The following is a 22402-nucleotide window of genomic DNA, read 5'->3' as shown; positions in this document are numbered from 1 at the left end:
AACTGGGTATAAATTTGATTAAATTTAAACAGTTGTGACACTTATGATGTGACAGAATTTGGATCTCCTACCCATGCCCCACTACAGCTGTGTGGAAACATCTCCACATGAATGATAATATGTAAATATGGGAGATGTGCCGAACCCAGAATAGATGAGAAAGCTACAAAAACCACATTTGAAATAAATCACTTTATGGGACTTGTATTGCTAGAAAAGCACATCATGATGATGAATTTGCATGTACATATGATGCTTAGAAAGGCTTTAATTTGACCCATAAAGGAATCTTTTTAAGGTTGAACTGGAAGTTCCAGGTCTCATGCAAATCATGATGATGAATTTGCATGTACATATGATGATGAATTTGCATGTACATAATCCCCTGCCCCTTCCTCTACACACTGTTATTACCTATGAAATATATATTTTTTTTTATCTGATAGAAGATAGGTGACAGCAGGTTCCTATGGCGGGCTTCTTATTTTTCAATATAATTCTTGGTTTTGATTAGAAGGAAGGAATTGTCAATTTTCCACGGCAAGAGGTCATTTCATTGTGCGGGAAAAGGAAGATTTGGTGAAATAGGGACGGGTGGGCCAAGACGGCCAAGAATGTGTAAAATGAGTATAACTGACCATGGCCCAGTTCAGTCACCCCGATGTGAAGGACAGTCTACACTGTCTCAATTAAAAAACCCACACACATGGGCTGGCCTACAACGCCTATATGTCCTCAGCTACCTTGACTTATTCTATTGTACATCGATTCATCGAATACATCTCTGCTTTCAAATTGTGTATGCCTAATGCCTATAGTAGAAAATGTGTGTGAGAGAGAGGGGTTGTTAGGGTTGGATGCCTTCCCCAGGCTTGGACTTAGACAGGTACCACCTACATATGGCCCTTCCGTTATACATTTGCAGTCCAGTAGCTGGATGGAAGGGATTTGTTTTAAGAGAGTTGAGGTTCCAGAAAACAAGAATTTCCTTTCCGCAACTCTATTTTCATTAGGGTGTGTTTGTTTCAATGTAAAATAGGTTAAAAGCTTTTCACACTCGAATATTCCGCTCTATTTTGAACCCTTCAACAATTAAAAGTCTGCTTTCCTTTCCCTTTGTATCAAAAATAATTAGAATGAGAAGAAAGCCAAGTTTTTTTACTTTAATGGTGCAGGAGAATCTTTGGAGCATTTCATTGTTCTCACTAGAGAAGAGGTGAGTAATAAGGTTGCAACTTTTTTTTTTTTTTATTCGGTCCACCATTAATAACTTTCCCTCGACCCTTTTTTCTCAAAGTGCTGAAGGATTTGATTCGGTGTCAACACTGGAACGAACCAGCTAATCGTTAGTGTGATAAGGTTGCAACTTGGGCAAGTTCAACCACAGCCCAAGTCAACCCAACCTAGGTTTCTGCACCATTTGGGCCTGATTTTTTGGGCTGCCGCATGGGCCGGGTCAGCAAATTCAGGCCTGAGCTATATTTGTTTGGGCTTGGGTTGAAGCCTCTGGTAGCCCAAGCCTGGTCTAACCCAACCCAATCCGTATCCGCCCAAACGAATACATAAGGCCCAATAAAAGATAGTTATGCAAAAATATATATTCGTACAGTTCTTTCAAGCCCAACTACCCTGTCCAAATCTAACTAAACCCAGCCTGACCAAACACGAGTCTAAGCCTGACCCAAGTTGTATTTGGTTAAGCTGAGGCTGTATCTGGTTAATAAACTCAGATCTGACTTCAGGACGGACCAGGCCTGAGACTGAGATTTGAACATTTGGGTTGGGCCTAGGTTGATCATCAATCCGATCCAACCGGCCCTAAGTTACACCACTATGAGTAAATATTAAAGGTGCCACTATTATGCAAAGTGTATTTCATTGGACCCATGAAAATGAAACTAGGAAGCTATTGTGGTTGGGTATTTCAGCGTCCATTCTTTATTCAAACAATCGGAAGAACTATTCCCCTAAAAGCAAGTCTATGACGATACATGTTGCCTGTCAATTCCTTGGAACCCAGAACTCTAGAACTAGAATTGAGGAACCTATGAGAACGCACAACAAACAAGTTTCAAAATTGCTTCAAACGAACTCTAATCGGGCAGGAATAATCTGGTGCTTTCTAAATGTCCATGAAGTATCCTCAAGTCTTAACCACATATCATGGTTTTATGGGGAGACATTCATTGTTGGACTAGGTTGATTAAATTAACATCCCAGATTACCAACTGAAATTAGGTCATATTCAAGTCATCCAATGCTACATGAGGAATAAAATCAACTGGTTTGTCATCTCATTTCTTAAGCAAATCCACAAGCCCATTTCGGCAATGCTTAAGGTATTTTTCAACTTTCAAGTTTGAAAGTGATAAATTCATGGCCAAGTTTCATGGTATTTTGACAAATTGACATTTAGAGAGAGAGAGACATTGCAATATTTTTGCGACAAAGACCCCCCTTATAATATGACTGTGAAACAAAGACCCCCTTCCGTTAGTTTTCCGTTGAAACCCGTCATTACAATATTTTTTAATCTCCATACTACCCTTGTAATAACTATTAATTGAGAGAAAAATACTGTTCATCTTCCCTGGCCTCACAATACACGAATAACAGCGGTAGTAACTGTTACAGCGACGGCAAACTTCCATTGATGTCTTCCTCCCTCTCTCTCTCTTTCTCCCCCAATCTCTCTTCTTCCCCTTCCCCTTTCTCTCCTCCCCTTTCTTCTTTCCTATTTCATCTGTTTTCCGTTCCTTGCAGATGGAGAACAGACAGCATGGAAAATACAGTAATTTGAGGCACGCATGAGGAATCATATAATAAGGATGAAATAATCTTACAGTGCCTGACTTAAAGTCGGTTGGAGGTCATGTTTAGATTGCCGGTGATATCTTTTGCTTTAACTTCTAGAACGAAAACTGAGACCACATTTGGGAATGTGGCTAAGATCCTTAAAGAGCATAGAGCTTTTGAAATTTCTTTAAAGTTGAAAAAAAAAAAAGAAAAAAAAAGATGAGAAACTAATAACTATTTATGTCAAGGGAGATATTATCTTCAGGAATAGAGATTTGTTACGTTTCTGCAAGAAAAAAAAAACAAAACAAAAAAACAAAAAAAAAAAAAAACAGTCGCTATATTAGATAGTCTAAATTCTAATACAAATGATTCTTGAAATACGATTTGAATGGTTTTGAGTGCGACCATATGCACCTGCCTTGTTAGTTTCCCCCTCTAACCTCTACTGCCGGGGCCTCAAAGTTAGACTGGTTTTGTAAATTCAGCTATCACATCGATGTTTGACTTCTTTGTAACTCTTGGGGATCCTATGCTTAGTCTGACAACAGGCTCTATATGAGGAAGAAAAAGAAATTTCCGTCCATTAGCTTCCTAATCAAGTTGGGAATGAATCCCTTTGAACCAACTCGGAAATCACAAAAACAATTCTATAGGCTCTGTAGATTCTACAAGGAACGGAAACGGAAGTCCGCCATTGCTGCAACAGCTAACACCGCTGCTGTTTGTGTATCATGAGGTTGGGTAAGATAAATATATAGTGTTTTTCTTTCAATTAATAGTTATTACTGTTGGGTAGAAATCAATTTTATCCACAAATTATTTCTCTCCCAAATAACCAAATTTGTAGATATTCAATTAACACAATCCCAAACAAGATATCAATAAAAAACAATCATAAGCCAAGCAAAGAGAGATACACGATATTTAACGTGAAAACCCCCTCCAATGTGAAGGGTAAAAACCACGGAGCCAAGGAGACCCAACCAAAATCTCTATTAATAACTTGAAGTAACAATTATAGCAAGTCAAATACCACAATATGCTCACAAACTTAGATCAAAAGTAACAATTATAGCAACTCAATTCTCCCCCTCCAGCCCATGAGAGAAGGGAGACACTTCAAAAACAACTATCCAAATTTAAGGCCGGCTACTCCGACACACAGTTCAAACTTCTCTCGAGGCACCACTTTTGTCATCATGTCAACAACATTTTTGTCAGTGTGAATCTTTTCAAGTTCAATCAACTTGGAGTTTAAAACATCTCGAATCCAATGATATTTTACATCAATATGCTTCGATCTATTATGAAATGTTAGATTCTTACCAAGATGAATGGCACTCTGATTGTCACAATGTAGAATGTACATTTCTTGACTGAAGCCAAGTTCTTGCATGAATTTCTTCATCCAAAGAAGCTCTTTACAAGCTTCTATAATAGCAATAAACTCTGTCTCGGTGGTGGATAATGCAATACATTTTTGCAATCTAAATTGTCACACCACAGCTCCCCCTACAAAAATAATCAAATAGCCTGATGTAGATTTCCTTGAGTCCAAATCTCCGACCATGTTGAATCTGTATAACCAACAAGCATAGGTTTTTTAGATCCAAAACAAAGTTTCAAACCACTAGTACCACGGAGATATCTCATAATCCATTTCACAGCATTCCAATGTTCTTTATCTGGATTAGCCAGAAATCTACTAACCACACCAACTGCATGAGCCAAATCTAGTATTGTGCAAATCATAGCATACATTAAGCTTACAATTACAGATGCATAAGGAACACTTTGCATGCCTCTCTTGTCTTCATCACTAGAGGGAGACTGTCCATTACATAACTTAAAGTGTGCAGAAAGAGGTGTACCTACTACTTTAGCATTTTTCATGTGAAAACGCTAAAATACCTTTTCAATGTACTTTTCCTGAAACAACCACAATTTTTTAGTTTTTTTGCCACGTGAAATTCTCATGCCAAGAATCTGCTTTGCATGCCCTAAGTCTTTCATTGCAAAAGACTTGCTCAATTCATGCTTTAACTTGTCAATTCTGAAAGCACTGTGACCAACAATGAGCATATCATCAACATACAACAATAAAATAATGAAATCATTATCAGAGAATTTCTGAACAAATACACAATGGTCAGAAATAGTCTTCCTATAGCCTTGTTGAATCATGACAGACTCGAACTTCCTGTACCATTGTCTAGGAGCCTGTTTCAGACCATACAAGCTCTTCTTCAACCTGCAAACAAAATTCTCCTTTCCTTTAACCACAAAACCCTCAGGCTGTTCCATATAAATTTCTTCCTCCAAGTCACCATGGAGAAATGTCGTCTTCACATCCATCTGCTCAACTTCCAAATCAAGAGTAGTAGCTAAACTCAACACAGTCCTGATAGATGACATTTTCACAATAGGTGAATTTTTTTTTCAAAATCAATACATTTCTTTTGACTGAAGCCCTTGACAACCAATCTAGCCTTAAATCGTGGTATGTTTTCCTCTGTCTTCAACCTATAAACCCATCGATTCTTTAAAGCTCGTTTGCCCTTAAGTAACTCTACCAATTCAAAGGTGTTGTTGTCATACAAAGACTTCATCTCATCTTCCATAGCATTAAGCCACTCATTTTTGTTCTCACTTTCAATAGCCTCATCATAGCATTCTGGTTCCCCACAATCAGCCAAAATAACATATTGGTCAGAATGATACCTGGTGGAAGGTTGTCGGTCTCTAGTAGACCTCCGAAGTGAAACATCAGATGGAACAGTAGAAGTCAGGTGTTGTTCAACTGCATCATCATCTAAGGAAACATGAAAATCCTCAATACCATGTTGATCATTAGCTTCCACATCATTCTCAATCACATCTGACACAGGTGTTAAAGGAACTGGGTCAACATCAGTCAAATCACCACTGCTCTGAGAGGTACTTGCTTTCTCTGCCTTATTGATGTCTTCAATGGTTTGGTCCTCCATGAAGACCACATCTTTGCTTCTAACGAGTTTCTTTTCAACTGGATCATAAAACCTGTAAACAAACTCATCTTGACCATACCCAATAAAGATGCACTCTCTTGTCTTAATATCTAACTTAGGCCTCTCATCTTTTGGCACATGTACGAAAGTCTTGCATCCAAATACACGCAAGTGATTATAAGAAACATTCTTCCCATACCAAACTCTATCAGGAACATCACCCTGCAATGCAACAGTAGAGGACAAATTAACAACATGCACAACAATGAGTAATGCCTCACCCCAAAATGATCCGGGTAATTTTGCCTCTGAAAGCAAGCATCTGACTCTTTCCATTAGTGTTCTGTTCATCATTTCTGCAAGACCATTTAGTTGAGGAGTCTTAGGAGGTATTTTCTAATGTCTAATGCCCTACTGTCTGCAATACACATCAAATGGACCACAATATTTACCACCATTATCAGTGCGAATGCATTTAAGTTTCATTATTGTTTCTCGTTCAACTGAAGCCTGAAAAACTTTAAACACGTCAAGCACCTGATCTTTGGATTTCAAAACATAAACCCAAAGTTTTCTTGAATGGTCATCAATAAAAATAATAAAATAAAGTGCACCACCATGTGTCTTTACCTTTAATAGAACACAAACGTCTGAGTGTACTAATTCAATAAACATGCTTTTCTTGGACGGAGGGTGACTCTTGAAAGAAACCCTTTTTTCAAGTGGATGCCATCCTAAATTCTTTTCCCTCTTCCTTCAATGCGTTCACAATGAACTCCAACATGAATAAGCTGAATGTTAGCATCTAGGAACTCAGCAATATGTTGTAGAGGGCCGAGGATCTATTCAAGAAGTATGAGCCTGTGGTTATGCTTGCTGAAACTAACAAATCAGGCAAGAAAAAGAGAAAGGCAAAGAAGCCCCAGAAGAAAGCTGCCAAACCCAAGAAGCAGAAGAAGAACAAGGCATCTGATGTCTGTCACTTCTATAAGCAGACCGGCCACTGGAAGAGGAACTGTACTGCCAACCTGGAATCTAAGAAAGGTTACGTGTAACTAATGAGACACAAGTCTGAATCCTTTGAAAAGTTCAAAGAGTTCAGACAGGAAGTCGAGAAACAGTTAGGGAGAGAAATTAAGGCCCTTCGATCAGATCGAGGTGGCGAGTATCTCTCTGACGAATTCAGGGACTACTTAAAGGTCAATGGGATAGTGTCACAATTAACTCCTCCTGCCACACCTCAACTCAATGGTGTTTCAGAGAAGAGGAATAAGACCTTGTTGGACATGGTCCGATCACTTCTCGTACGCTCAAAATTACCTACATCCTTTTGGGGATATGCATTAGAGACTAATATTTATGTACTGAATCGGGTTCCAACCAAATCAGTTCCGAAGACTCCACATGAACAATGGACCAGAACCAAGCCAAGTGTAAGACACTTGAAGATTTGGGATTGTCCTACACACATTAAAAGAACAAGTGCAGACAAGTTGGAATCCAAAACCAGTCGTTGCCTATTTATAGGCTACCCAAAAGATTCGGTGGGTTATCTATTCTATGACCCAAGTGATCAAAAAGTATTTTGCAGTCGAAACGCCCAATTCTTAGAAACCGAATACATCCTGGACACCCACCGTCAGGAAATAGTTCTTGATGATGAGAGCTCAAGAGCAGTGGGAGATGTCCCACAGGTTCCAGGTAGTGACCAACCTAGAAGATCCACTCGGGTATCCAGGCCACCAGTCCGATATGGTTATGACTAGGATAGTTACCTGCTGGAAATCTTGACTAGTGAGGAGGATCCTGTAACTTACGCGGAGGTTATGTTAGACATAGATTCCCAAAAGTGGGTGGAGGCCATGAAAGCTGAGATGAACTCGACCAATGGGGTCTGGACTCCAGTAGATCCGCCCTCCGGGGTAAAAGCAATTGGTTGCAAATGGATCTACAAGAGGAAGAAGGGCCTCGATGGCAGGATTGATACTTACAAAGCTCGTTTGGTGGCGAAAGGGTATAGTAAAAAAGAAGGCATCGATTATGAGGAAACCTTTTCGCCCGTGGCCATGCTTAAATCCATTAGGATCCTGCTAGCTGTAGCAGCGTACCATGACTATGAGATTTGGTAGATGGATGTTAAAACCACGTTTCTAAATGGAGATCTTAGTGAAGATATCTACATGCAGCAGCCGCAGGGCTTCATTGCTACTGGTCAGGAACACATGGTATGTAAACTTAATAGATCCATATATGGACTTAAGTAGGCTTCTAGGAGTTGAAAAATCCATTTTGATTCTGTTGTCAAAACGTTTGACTTTGAGCAGAATCCGGATGAGCCCTGTATTTACAGGAAGTCCAGTGGGGATAAGATCACCTTTTTGGTATTGTACGTGGACGATATCCTACTCATGGGGAATGATTTAGAAATGTTGACTTTGGTCAAAGTATGGTTATCATAGCAGTTCTCCATGAAAGATCTTGGAGAAGCTTCATATATACTGGGTCTTCGACTCTATAGAGATAGATCGAAGCGGATAATTGGATTATCCCAGGCTACTTACATTGACAAAATTGTCAAAAGATACAGCATGGAGAACTCCAAGAAAGGAAATGTTCTTTTCAGGCATGGAGTCACTCTCTCCAAGAAGATGTCTCCCAAGACTTCTGAGGAGATTAAGGGCAAGAGAGTCGTTCCCTATGCCTCAGCCGTAGGGAGCATCATGTATGCCATGCTGTGCACTCGCCCGGACATTGCTCATGTGGTGAGTGTGGTAAGCAGATTCCAAGCCAACCCAGGGCAGGAGCATTGGACTGTTGTGAAGAACATCATCAAATACCTTCGAAGGACAAAAGAGTTTTGTCTGGTATTCGATGGTAGTTCACTACAAGTTCTAGGGTATACCGATGCCGATTTCCAGTCGGATCCGGATGATAGAAAGTCTACATCTGGGTATGTTTTCACGATAGGATCGTGTGCTATTTTTTGGAAAAGCAGCAAACAGGGGTCCACTGCAGATTCCACAACCAAGGCCGAGTACATTGCCGCAAGTGAAGCTGCCAAGGAAGTCGTGTGGATAAAGAAATTCATACATGAATTGGGAGTGATTCCGTCCAGCACATCACACATCCCGTTGTTGTGTGACAACAATGGAGCGACCGCCAGGCTAAAGAGCCTGGGGCTCAGTCAAAGTCAAAGCACATCGAGAGGAAGTACCATGTACTGCGGGAGATCGTTGGTAGAGGGGACGTCCTAATTCAGAAGGTAGCATCAGCAGATAATGTGGCAGACCCATTGACTAAGCCACTGACACAGAAGGTGTTTGAGAAACAAGTGGAAAGTATGGGACTCCGGCTTATACCAGATTGGACCTAAGTGCAAGTGAGATCTGTTAGACAATTTTGTATGCCCTTAGCTTCAATCCAATTTGATGTACTTTTGACATTAAGTATAAATAAATAAAGTGCATGTTTGATTCATGTTGTTTGGTATAATTCTGTGTAAGACCCTAAAACTGGACACTTGTAGAGACTCGTGTTAGTTTTAAATGTTCACAGCCATTATATAAGTCTGGGGAGATTTATCCTGCCAAGGCTGATACTAATGTGCCACCAAGTGTAGGAATGGCTTGTCTCGGCCACCAGGGTAAGACCCAAGGCACATGCAGTATGGGATTACTTTAATCCTTGAACCGGACCAGATTTCTAGTATTGCACTGGACCTTGGAGACAGATGGGCAAAACTGGAAATTTACACCTGACCCCTAGACTCGATTATGACACTTCACTAGGTGTCAGATCAGGTTGTTTTTTATATGTCAATCAGTGAAATCCTTAGCGGGGGTCAAAACCTAGGCATGTTGGGGTAGTTTGAGAATTCATCTGAGTGAGTGATCATAGTGGTAGGATCAGCCCCTTTGTCGGACAATGGTAATGATCGGGAATGCACTCTCTCTTATGAAAACCAAACTATCGGTAGTTGATTTCAATCGTTGGAATTTTGTTTTGCAAAATTAATATATATATGTATATGTACAATTTCAAAAAGATTGCAAATGGTTTTAATTCCCGGGATCCATGTGAGTAAAGTGTGTGGCACAGTTCCTTGCAACCGAGAGAGAGGTCCTTTCTTGTCGGGCAGTGTTTGATCATTAAGGGTTGAGAGGTTAAGTGTAAGACCATTTAGGATAATACGTGATGGGCTAATCTTGCACCTGCCCACAGTCCCTGGGTTTTTATAAGATGGCTTGGCTCAGGGACCACTTAATGTAAGTGTTGGGCCCATAGGGTCCATGTGATGCTTGGGTCCCATGCCATACAAAGAAGCCCAACTGGGCAGCAAATTGGAAACTAGTTAAACACTGAACACTTAATGGGCCAAAAGCCCATTACGAGCTGGGCTGATATGATCACCCATCTATGAGGCGAATCTGAGATTAATGTTAGTAAAAGGATTGGGCCTTTAACCTTATCCACTCTAGGAGACCAAATAAAATCATATTTGAATCTGGTAACATTCTGATAAGATCAGGAGTAAACTAACTTAATCTGCAGATAGGATTAAGATAATCCCCTATCCAAATATTGATTTGGATAGGGATAACTCCTAATTAGGAGGTTTTCTTAATCAAGAAGAAAAGAGGAGAAACCCAAGAGAGAGATATCAGATTTCGACCTAGAGGTTTTTGAGTAAGCAAGAAGACTTTCTGCGAACAGAGATTAGATCTCACAAAACTCCAGAGAGAAGAAAAGCTGTTCAGCCATCTTCATCCCAGGAGTTCTCCTCTAGTTGCCGCCATTCACCCTTGAAAAATCCGATCTTTGTAGAAGAAAGAAGTCAAGAAATCAGTTCTTGACATCAGTCTTGCAGAAAAGACTGAAAAGGATTCGGTGTTCAGAGTTTCCAGTGGGTTCTTGCAAATGATGCAGTGTGTAGGATGCTCCCTACTGGTTTCGTTCCACCCTTAGTTGTGTCATCTTCTGCAGGAGCGGATCTTGGTGTCTTCTTTGAGCGTGAACACCAACTTTGGAAGATACTGTTTCTCCGGATCAGATATAATCCTCCCTTTTTCTTTTGGTTCAGATCTGGTTCGATTATGGTTCCAATAGAATCCTTGAATATTGTATTCTAAATTTAGGGAATATGATTCCTAGGTGAGAGAAGTTAAGAAAATTTTTGAAATTCGCCCACCCATTCCGCACCCTTCATGGCATCCATTAGATGGATTCTACCATTCTTTCAAGAACAATATCATCATTAGTGGCAGTAGCAACATGATCATTATTTTCATGTTCCTTTTTCCCTTGCTTATTATTAGCACTCTTATTTTCTCTTTTCCACTTGTAACAATATTTTCTTATATGTCCCATATTTCCACAATAATGGCACTTAAGATTTTTGTGTCTTGATCTTGACTTGCTTCTACTTTTATCTTTACCCCTTTCATTTTTATGTTTGCTTCTCCCCCTATTTTATGTGACAAGAACCTCAGACTGTGTAGATGAAGCCTGAGACCTTCTCATTTCTTCATTCAAAACACTAATTTTAACATGTTCCAAAGTCACATTACCATCAGAGGTAGAATTAATAAGTGAAACACGAAAATTTTCCCAAGAATCCGGTAAAGTGGCAAGCAACAAGAGACCCAAAATCTCATTATCGAATTTTATGCCCATACCTGACAATTGATCAATCACTCCTTGAAATTGATTCAAATAATCACCCATGGAGTTTCCTTCCTTATGTTTGAGCTACATCATTTTCTTAAGAAAAAACAACTTATTATTGCCAGTCTTAGAGGCATATAAATTCTCAAGTTTACTCTACAATGATCTTGAATGTGTCTCATGTTGAATATGATTATACACATTTTCATAAACAAAATGATGAATAAATCCATATACTTGTTCATGCTCAAATGTCCATTCTTTATCACATTTGGATTCAGGCTTTTTAGAAGAAAATACAGGCAAATGCAAACTTCTAACAAACAAAAGATCATTCGTCTTGCTCTTCTACAAATGATAATTTGTGCCATTCAAATTTATCATTCTACTTGTGCTAATATCCATAGATACACAAAATCAATCAACCAAGCTCTGATACCACTCTGTTGAGTAGAAACCAAGTTTATCCACTAACTATTTTTCTCCAAAATAATCAAACTTGTAGATATTCAGCTAACACAATCCCAAGCAAGATATCAACCAAAAACAATCATAAGTCAAACAAAGAGAGGCACACGATATTTAATGTGGAAAACCCCTCCAATGTGAAGGGTAAAAACCACGGGGCCAAGGAGACCCAACCAAAATCTCCACTAATAACTTGAGGTAACAATTACAGCAACTCAAACACCACAATATGCTCACAAACTTAGAACAAATACAGATTCTCAAACATATACACACGAATATCAAAAGCTGTGAAAAGAACAGTAAGAAAATCTCACAAACGTGGCAACTGTTCAGACCATAAAATGGAGACATCCAGTGCTTCAAATCCGATCTCCACCGTTCAGATCGTAGCTCCGTGAGTTGTTTTCAGCCAAACCGGACCACAAATGACCCTTGATCAAAGTGTTTGATTAAGACTGCCGCGAGCTGTTTTCTTTTCTTTTCCCGACCAACTGCGAGGTGTTTCTGTTCGAACGCAAATAACTGACGATTTAGAACTCCGATCAAAGATCCAACCGTTGAGAATGAAGAAAAATGATTCATCCACCTGTTGTCCAATTTCAGCTCGATCGAGCGGTGGATCAGAAAGTTCCGACCGTTTGATGAACGCTGCATACTGAAAATCTGCAGCATAGTTTTTTCGATTTCTCTCTTTTTGCTCTCTGTTTTCAACACACTACACAAATCAGATATAATCTTAGTTTTGAAGATAAAAACAATGGAACGAAGGAATATGGGCTGTAACATGAGTCAATGTCTCATAATGGGCTGCACCCAACAATTCCAAGTGTAGTATGGGGATTAAAAAATATTGTAATGATAGATTTCAATGAAAATCTAACAGAAGGGAGTCTTTGTGTCATGGTCATAATAAAGGGTGCCTTTACCGCAAAACAAAGTATAGGGGGGTCTTTGTCACAGACCCCATAATACAGAGGGGTCTTTATAATTTATCCAAGAAAATATCAACTTACGTTCAAAACCAATAGAAATAGTAAAAGAGAAAGCAAACAATGGAAAGGCAATAAATAGAGAGAACAAAAGTGATGAAGTGGAATGAAGGAAATACCAAGACAGAGCAACCTTTATATAATAACCTTCGATTGCGAGAAAACTATTGGAAACCTGTATATTGTATAAGTTGTGTTGCAGGAGTCAAACTCACTTATGTTCCCTGACTTCTTTCACAAGAACCACTCGTCGCTTTTGACTAGAAGTTTTTCCGAACTATTGCGCTATTAATCTATTATTTTCTAGTAATTTTACCAAAGTTAGGAAGTGCCATCGGAAGTACTGTCAGAGTTGGGGGAATATTGTCGGAGAGAAAACCTTCTTTGTTGTTTGTTTAATCGCAGGAGGTTAGAGGTTGGAGAGGTAGAGCCCTAATCTTCGAAGAAATTTTTGAAGCTTCAAACCTTCAAAGCTCGATCATTTCAAACTTCTAGATTTTTAGGGTTTTCCTTACTCGGAAACTTGAAGTGTTGAATAGGATTTTAGGAGTTTTCGATTTATTGATCTATCATGGGAGATTTGACTTAGGTCCAAATCAAACCGATAGTACAGGGGTGTCAATTGGATTGGATTTGGTCCAACCCAATAATTATATCAGACTGTTCAAATTCGATTTGATTAGCTTCGGTTCAAATTGGATCCAATCCAAAATCGGTCCATTGACACCCTTAGGCTATGTTTAGTTTGAAGGAAAATGTAGAGAAAGGAAGGAAAAGGTAGGGAAACCTTTACAAACCTTGTATTGGTTTTCCTGTCTTTCTCTTCCTTTTCCTACCTTTTCCTTCAAACCAAACATAGCCTTAGTATTTGGTGCCATTGCTGTTTCTACCGAAACTGTTTTGGGTTGATCAATATAAACTAGAAGAATTTTGTTATTTGAGACTATTCATAAAATACAATAAACATAAATGCATGTGTGAGAGACTGCTTGTAGAAACATCAAATTGGTGTTTCTTGCTCTAGGGATTGAACTTTGACAATTTTTGCTGAAGTAACTCTCACATACAATGTGACAATTATAAGGATGTCAATGAACCAGTTTGGGTTGGGCCCTGTTTAAATCCAAATTAATTTGGACTAATTGAATAGATCAAATAAGACATATTAAATTGAATCAGTCCAAACTTAATTGTCTAAATATTTATTGGATTGGATTGGACAAGGCCCATTCATAATGGAATTATATTGGATTGGGTAATATTGAATCAAGATAGAGAATATAGTAAACCAATCTAAATTAAACTGGTCCAAAATAATTCTGAGTATTTATTAGATTGTATTGAACCTGCTCTATCTACCGTGGATTCATATTAGATGGGACCGGATTGGACCAATTCCGGTACAACTGACACGTAAAAGTGATACATATCTCTCACCCAAGAGGAATGAATACTTCACCAAGGTTACAGGACACCAACTTTGATTTTCACTTTATTTATTGCTTGTAGTCACGTCTCACTTTTAATTTACTTTTAATTTGATGTGATATCATCGTAAGAGTTCACATCATTGCCCAACGGCGCATCCTATTGGAAATATTTCCTTCCCAATTCACATGTGTGGCGCTGATGTGATTTCATTGATTGATGCTAACATGTGCCCTGCGTTATTAACGCAAAAATTATGATTGGACTCATCTGGGTGAGTGACTCGGTTTTTATCACAGCACACGTGAAGGATAACCATAATATTGAAGCTTATTCTGTAAAATTGGCATCGATGAAGACACATTACCCAAAACTCTAAAAATATGTTCGACTATGATATATAGGAGAAAAATATGATATCGAAAATTTTCAAAACAATGAACTGGTCAATCAAAGATCTACAGGTATCGTCATATATTTCTGGTGGCATAGATTTTTATGCTTTTGAGTTTACTTCTTTTTCCCTTAGATCCATCAACGCATCAAGCTTAAGATTTGTGACCTATGGTGATTGGATCGAGTAGTCAATTCATGGTAAGGCGTGTATCAAAAGCAAAGAACTGTTTCAGTGTTTCTGTTTTGTGTGACAGAGACATACTCGCAGACAAATAAATCTATTGAAAATTCTTTTATATGCACAATTACTGGTGAAATCTACCAGCAAGACTACACTAGAAATGAGGTTCAATTCCAACACGTCTCTACTAAAGACCCAGAGCCATGATTAGGATTGCACCTTTAATTTTGTATGTTCCTAATATGGGCAGAGATTGAGCTTTTCATGATAATTGCCGCATGTTAGCTTGATTGGTAGATAGTAGTTCACGTTGGATTGGTAGATAGTAGTTAGCTTGATTGGTAGAATGGAGAGTAAAAGGGATGATCATCTTCTCGGAAGGTGGTTAAGAATTGAGTTTTTTACGATTTATTTGAGTTTGGCTGATGGAAAGTTTGATTTAGTTCGGTATAAATCGAGTTTCAAGCTGAGTTTTAAACCAATATACAGATTCATTTGTTAATCAAGTCGAATTTGAGCTCAATAAAGCTTGGTTCGTGAGGTTTGTGAATCTAATCAAATTTCTACATACATACATATATATAATTATTTTTATGTTATATAATAATAATTATAACTAATTTTTATAATTTTTTATTTTTTATATGCCAAAAAAAATAATTTATATATATAATCTTTTATTTTACTAAAACATTTTCATATAGTTAAATTCAAGCCAAACCAAGCTCCAACTTATGAGCTTTTAATTGAACTTAATTATGAGCTTTTGAATCTGAATTTAAACTCAAATCTCTAATTAGAATCGAACTTGAACTTGAGCTCAAGCCTAATAATGTATTGGGGAGCCGAATATTTGACTTGGCCCGACTCGAATCCATTGTTAGCTCTGATATCATGTAATTATAACTAACAACGCTGTAGACCCAATAAATATGAAAAAACTTTGCTGTTGGGGGCCAACAGCCTAGCTGTTAAGAGCGTTTCTGGGAATGCCAGCGATGACAGACTGACAGAAGGTAAATTAGTAACTGTAGCCCACTGCCCACGTATATTCCTTATCTCGTGTTACCCTTCCTTTCTGTGAAAGAAAACAATAATCCCTCTCCAGCTCTCCTCCCTTCCCTCACAAGAATGATTTTTGAGCAAAAGATATGGTTCAGTGATGGTGGAATCTCTGTACGTCCTTCTTGAGGCAAGGAGCTTGTAGGTGAGGTTAAAAATTCTCACTTCATGTTTGTTGTCATAAGAAGCTTTGAAAATATATAGATGGAGATTGGGTGTCACACCTAAGAACTTGATGTATGAGCAGAGAGGTTTAATGAAATTAAATTTGTTGGGGCTCTGTAGAAGTAATGAAAATAGAATTTGTTGATCACCATGAAGCTTTGAAGCATTGGTAGAGATGGATGCTTGAACGAGGGATCACCTGAAATATAAAAAAGGACTATCACGCAATAAATATCACACGCAAAAGAATGCTCACATGAAAGTGGGAAGACGTCAAGAGTTCTATTTGATCTAACGCAATAGCCACAGCATGGAGGCTACAGCAGATCCCGAAAAACAATGGTGAATATACATACCCAGAAAAACAATGGGATTGAGGCGAAATGCTTGTCTATCAATAATACAAAACCAAGGCCATTTTGTTTTTGATGCAAAATCTTTGCCCGATCGAATTACATTAAACTTCTAACATTTTAGTTTTAAAGCGATCAGGTTCAAATCCAGCAGAGCTGATCATGGAGAAGTCCTGATCGGGATCCCATCTGCTTGCTTACCTGGGTGAGACATTAGAAACAGTTACCTCATTAACTGAACAGAATTGAGCAGTTTCTGAAGATTGCTTTGATGCACCAACAGTATTTCGGCCCACAGAAAATGCAGGTTGTGTAGGCCTGGGAAGAGTTGTGGAGTCGCTTCTCAACATAAGAACCACAGACGACATTGTGGGTCTGTCTGCTGCATCCTCTTGAACACACAATAATCCTACGTGAATACATTTTATTACTTCATTTGGTGCACATGCGCCAACCAGTAATGGATCCATGAATTCCAAGCCTTTACTCTCACTCCAGAGTCTCCATGCCTACAGTTTCAGTTCATCGTCTTTTCTAATTTATTTTTTCATTTGTTAAAATGAATGTCCAACCATGAAGATAAGTTGTTTGAATGCAAAAGCTTACATATGTGAGGAGGCTCTGAGCATTCTCTGAGAGATGGAAGCCGCTATTTCTTTTCCCACTTACAATCTCAAGCAGAATAACTCCCAAGCTGAAAACATCAGACTTCACAGAGAACAGTCCTTCCATAGCATACTCTGGGGCCATGTAGCCGCTGTTTAAAATCAATTTACCAACTCGATTAATTGAATAAAATTAATGAAATTTTTTAATGTGACCTTTCTTAGCTTTGAGTCAGTCCTAACCAAGGCAAACTGACAGAAGCTTTAATTAAAGACCTTAATTACTTTGATGTAGGTTCCATCCTTCCGGGACAGTGTTGGTTAATTACAAGTATACCTGATATAATCTCTTAAATTCTTCAAGACATATCATGTAGATAATGGTTTTCAAATAGAATACATACACATGGACCTCTTTGTGGATCCCATTTTGCACCTTAGGATAAGGGATGATGGGCCAATTGTAGCACGATCAAGGGCTGGGCCTAGGCCAGGCTTAGCACCAATAATTAGGAATTGGGATTCTTTTAGGTTATAGAGAAAATGCATATATTGGATCATGCCAGATTATAGAGAAAATGCATATATTGAGGTCCAAAAAACCCGGTTCAAAATTTATTGAATCATCACTGTTTTGGGAATTGGGATTCTTTTAGGTTAAGGACTTCTGTGAGGATATAGACCAGCTAACTATGAATATGGATCATGCCAGATTTAGGGCTGTTAATGGGTTGGGTCTATATGATGGATTTGATCCGACTGAACGATTATAACAGTTATGGTTCTATGATTTTGTTCCAATTAATAATTGGGTAAGTTTTAGTTCTTATCTGTCTCAAACCGATTCATATCCAAAACCAGTTATTTTATTAAATATATAATATTTTTTTTATTTTTTTATAATTTTTATCATATTTTTATAGAAATGATAAATTTGATAGATAATAAATATGACAATAATATTGGTTAAAAATGTTTAACTTATTAACATATAAATAATATAGTATCTTACTATCATTTTTATTAAGGTCGTATTGTCAAAATCAAAAACTTAAGTTATTATTTAAATAAACAAATATAATTTTCAATATAATTGGGTCTGTTGGATCCAAACCGGATAGACCCAACTATTAACTGGGATGGCTCTAAATGTATTATTTTGTTCCCAATTAATAATTGATTCTGCCCAACCAATTGACAGCCTTATTCAGATTTTGGGCAGCCTGGTCAGCTCCATTTCGATGTCCAACTCGTCAGGGGGTGATCATTTCTAGCCATGCCCTATCCGCAAATTTTTGTGTGCATATATCAGTGGTTGGTGCCCTCTTTAGAAACCAAGTCCAGGGCTTCCTCTGCTTTGCCTTTTGAAAGGAAACTAGAATTCTTTTATCATAAGGGTGTGTTTGGTTTGATAAAAAAATAAGAGAATCAGAAAGTTGAGCGGAAGTCGTTGATGAATTTCACAAAAATACTGAAGAACTTTCCCTCAACTTTCTATTTCTTTCAAATCAAGCATAGTCTATTAGTCTAAGAGAAATGAATAGGTTAGTTTGACTATTTCTGGTCAATTTTTTGTATTATCTGTTTTTTCTTTAATAAATTTTATTTTATTATAAAGAAAGAAAAGAGAAAAGAATAGGAAGAAACAGACATACTATGTACCCACGACTCTGTTGGTATTAGCTTGACTTTGATTTCCACCGAATATTCTTGCCATTCCAAAGTCAGATATTTTTGGGTTCATATCATTGTCAAGTAAAACATTACTTGCTTTCAGGTCCCTGTGAATAATTCTAAGTCGAGAGTCTTCGTGCAAATACAGAAGGCCCCGAGCAATTCCACTGATAATACTAAATCTCAGCTTCCAGTCCAACTGAACGCGTTTTGTAGGATCTAAGAAAAAAAAAACATAATACGTTATCATTAGAACATTTAAAAAGAATCGTTGAAAATATTAATTGAAAGAAAGAAAAACAATCATCAAGGACTGAATCAAACCGAAGAGGAAGACGTCAAGGCTGGTATTGGGCATGTATTCGTAGACAAGAAGCTTTTCATTCTTCTCTATGCAACAGCCCAACAGCCTCACCAGATTCCTATGTTGTAGCTTGGCAATTAAAACAACTTCGTTCTTGAATTCCACTAATCCTTGTCCGGAATTTCTTGAGAGCCTCTTAACTGCTATTTCTTTTCCATCTGGTAGGACTCCCTGAAAGTTAAGTAAATCCATTCACAGTTATAGAATATCAATTATATTAAAAGAAATAAAAAATAAAAAAGGGTCGTGCTATCTGCTATCTGAGGCCGGAACCCCACTTGATAATTCCTGTAATTACCCTGTAAACGGGGCCAAACCCTCCTTCTCCAAGCTTATTTGACTCAATGAAGTTGTTTGTAGCTGTCTGTACGCTATGTAAAGAGATCAAAGGCAAATCTTGAGATTCCATTTGATTGCTTGTCTCTGTATATCCTTCAGAGAAATTTGTGCCAGCTCCTACCCCGAAGTCAAGTAATGAAACTTCTTGACTGATTTCCTTCTTGCCTGAATCAAAAAGAAGTTTGTTCATAAGATGGTTCAGCATCATATACAAATGCTTCCTCTGTCCCAATTTTTACCTTTTTGAGTTCCCTTCTTCTTCTTCCATAAATAGTAGATGCATGAACTCAATAGAACAACGCCGAGAAATGTTGATACGCTTATAATGATTACATTACGTCGCCATGAGTATGACTTCCTTTCTTTCACCGGATCTGGAAAGGAGTTACAATTTATTAGACCTTTTTTTCTTCTGGAAAAGCAGGTGACCAATTATATATAAATTTGTCGAGAATATTTCCGTTCAGGAGGAGTTACTAATTAATGTCGATAGACTCACCAACTCGAAACACTTACCGTTCATGAGGGTCGTATTGGTTGAAGGAGGGAGAGAAACAGGAGCTGGTGCTTTAGCAGAAGCATTGGGCATCCTGTAAAACGGGTATATCTCATACCTTACATAACAATTCTGTCCGATAACCCTTCCCCCTTGCTTCCCATTGCAGCATACTGGAAAATATCCGATAGCAGTTAGAAGACACGTATTACAGTCGTTTGCTGATAAATCGGAAGTGCACTGCACAAGGCCATATATGCTCTGAAATTTGGTAAAATTAACTTCTCCGGTTGCAAACATGTGGGCTGCAGGATCAAAAGCAGCTCGAATAGTAAGTTGATTAAGCATATCTTCCACTTGCTGATTGAATCCATCTGCCTCGGATACGTTCTGAGTATTCCACATAAAAAACGTCGGTGAATCCAAGATGGAGAAGAAAGGGGTATCTGAGTATCGTACAAAGCATTCCTCAAACCATATAGTAGCTCGTTTCCGACCTGGGCACTGCTCTATAATTTGTTGGCTTGCAACGTCGATACAACTCGGGCAAAGATCAGAATCAACATCGCCTCTGCAAAGAAAAAGGCCATAGACTTTGTCCGGGTCTTTTCCTTCAGTACCGTTGTAGAAGCCCAACGCGCCCCCATTATAGAGTTTTCGAAGGAGGAGAACATTCAGATTTGTTTGGAATCTTCCGTAGGGAGTGAAGCTGGGTGTATTATTTGGACAAATTGAGTAGAGGAAGGTACCAATATTGGTTTCTCCAGAGGTGCGGAACATTAAAAGAAATGAAGAAAGTACGAGGAAGAACTGAAATGTTCTTGAAGCTGGGAGAAAAAGAGAAAGCATCATCTCTCTCGCTCCTGTCTTTTTCCAACTTTTGAAGAACCAGAGTGTAACTAGAGGAGGGATGGAAAGGTATTCCTTAAATCCATTTTGGCAGCAGATTCATCAACTGATTTCTACGAGATCGATCAGCTATAGAGGGTCATAAGTGAATTCGGACTTGGTCCTCACAAACCGTACTAACAGCTCTATTTTTCAATGGGTTATATCAGATAAGGGCAACTTTTTGTCCTGAATATCAATAAAAAGTAATATTTTTATAAAATAATTAAAACAGGGTAATTTTTCTAGAAAAATATCCAAAAAGGACAATAATACTGTTCATCATCTTCTTTTACTGCTCTCTCCAAAACCAGTTAGGAAAATCCAAGTTCCTCAGTCTTGAAAGTGAACTTGTACCGGAATAATAACCGGAATCCTGCGAAATGAGCCATCCTCAACTCAACCTTTTCCATTACACCGAGAAAATCTCTTACAAGAGAAAGACGTTCCTGATCAAGACAACGTGAATTATTTCTTCCACGGCGGAGGCGGAGCAACCTTGAACGGTCTCCTTGGCGGGTGTGCCGGGGATGGGAGTAGCGTGGTGTTGTCCTCTAATGAGGACTCCTTGTGCTCGTCAAAAATATATCTGTAGCGGGTGTGGCGGGAGTAGCGTTGTGCTCGTCAAAAATTTTCCGAATCTCAACACCGCCGGATTCATCGTCTTCTTTAATTAGACGTGAATAAATCCGACGTGTTGGATTATCCACTGCAAATCTGTAGTTGGTAAAGTAGTAAAAGCTCCATATAAGCAGGACTCAGGAGTCAGGAGGAAATTCTATTAATGAGGTGTGTGGGGTACTCTAATACCGACGATGTCCGGAGAAATTGCACTTTTAGCGTAGTTACAACAGTCATGTAATAGGAATATGGATCGGCCGCTGTTCCATCAGCGAGACATTAATTTTTTTTTTTTTGGTTACAATCAGAACTCTGCAACTAAAAGGGCATCCATCCATCCGGTCTTGCTCTCATCTTGCAGACGCGGATAGAGTCGTTCCATCCATCACTTATTAACTCATAGTCATGGTCTCACGGATAATGTAAGGGGTTTCTAGCAGATAAGGGCAATTTTTTACCGTTATTCAGGGCAAAAATATCATCCCATCGCAGCTTTTTTTTATATTTTTCTTAGCATGTTTTAATTATTTTATAAAATTATTACTTTTTATTGATATTCAGGGTAAAAAATTGCCCTAATCTGATATAATCCCTTTTTCAATTCGTATTTCCTATTAACCCTATTCTACTGCCTTTCCTACTAACCCAATCACTTGGTGACAATTGTCTCATTTTCATGTGACCTCAATCCTACGTGCAATAATTTACACGTGAGATATCTTCCCCTCCCAACCCCTTCTAGCGCTGGCTGGTTCAACTCCGGCTGGTGGGAAATCCCCCTCCTCCCCCTCTAGTTCAACAGTGTTCCAATAGCAAAAGTTGATAATTGTCATCATCGGCCACAAATCGACAATCTAATTAAGATCTACTTCAAAGAGAAAACACAGCCCCGAAACCATAGTTGTAAATTTCAGCTCGCC

General features: G+C 38.4%; 1 protein-coding gene across 1 annotated transcript; it reads right to left on the bottom strand.

Moving 5' to 3' along the window:
- Positions 1 to 16399: 16399 nt before the first annotated feature.
- Positions 16400 to 20988, bottom strand: LOC148875521 (cysteine-rich receptor-like protein kinase 15). Its single transcript, XM_088964839.1, has 7 exons — positions 19994 to 20988; positions 19717 to 19851; positions 19437 to 19642; positions 19099 to 19309; positions 18756 to 18993; positions 17102 to 17252; positions 16400 to 17004 (listed from the first exon to the last, which is right to left on the bottom strand). The coding sequence occupies exons 1-7, from the start codon at positions 20823 to 20825 to the stop codon at positions 16693 to 16695; spliced, it is 2085 nt and encodes a 694-aa protein (XP_088820965.1). The 5' UTR covers positions 20826 to 20988; the 3' UTR covers positions 16400 to 16692.
- Positions 20989 to 22402: the final 1414 nt, after the last annotated feature.

The sequence above is a fragment of the Nelumbo lutea genome, chromosome 1, assembly GCF_056320005.1.
Source record: "Nelumbo lutea isolate HS-2025 chromosome 1, American lotus-T2T, whole genome shotgun sequence".
Taxonomy (NCBI): domain Eukaryota; kingdom Viridiplantae; phylum Streptophyta; class Magnoliopsida; order Proteales; family Nelumbonaceae; genus Nelumbo; species Nelumbo lutea.
The sequence above is the reverse complement of the archived record's forward strand: the minus strand, read 5'-3'. Positions and strand labels throughout refer to the sequence as shown.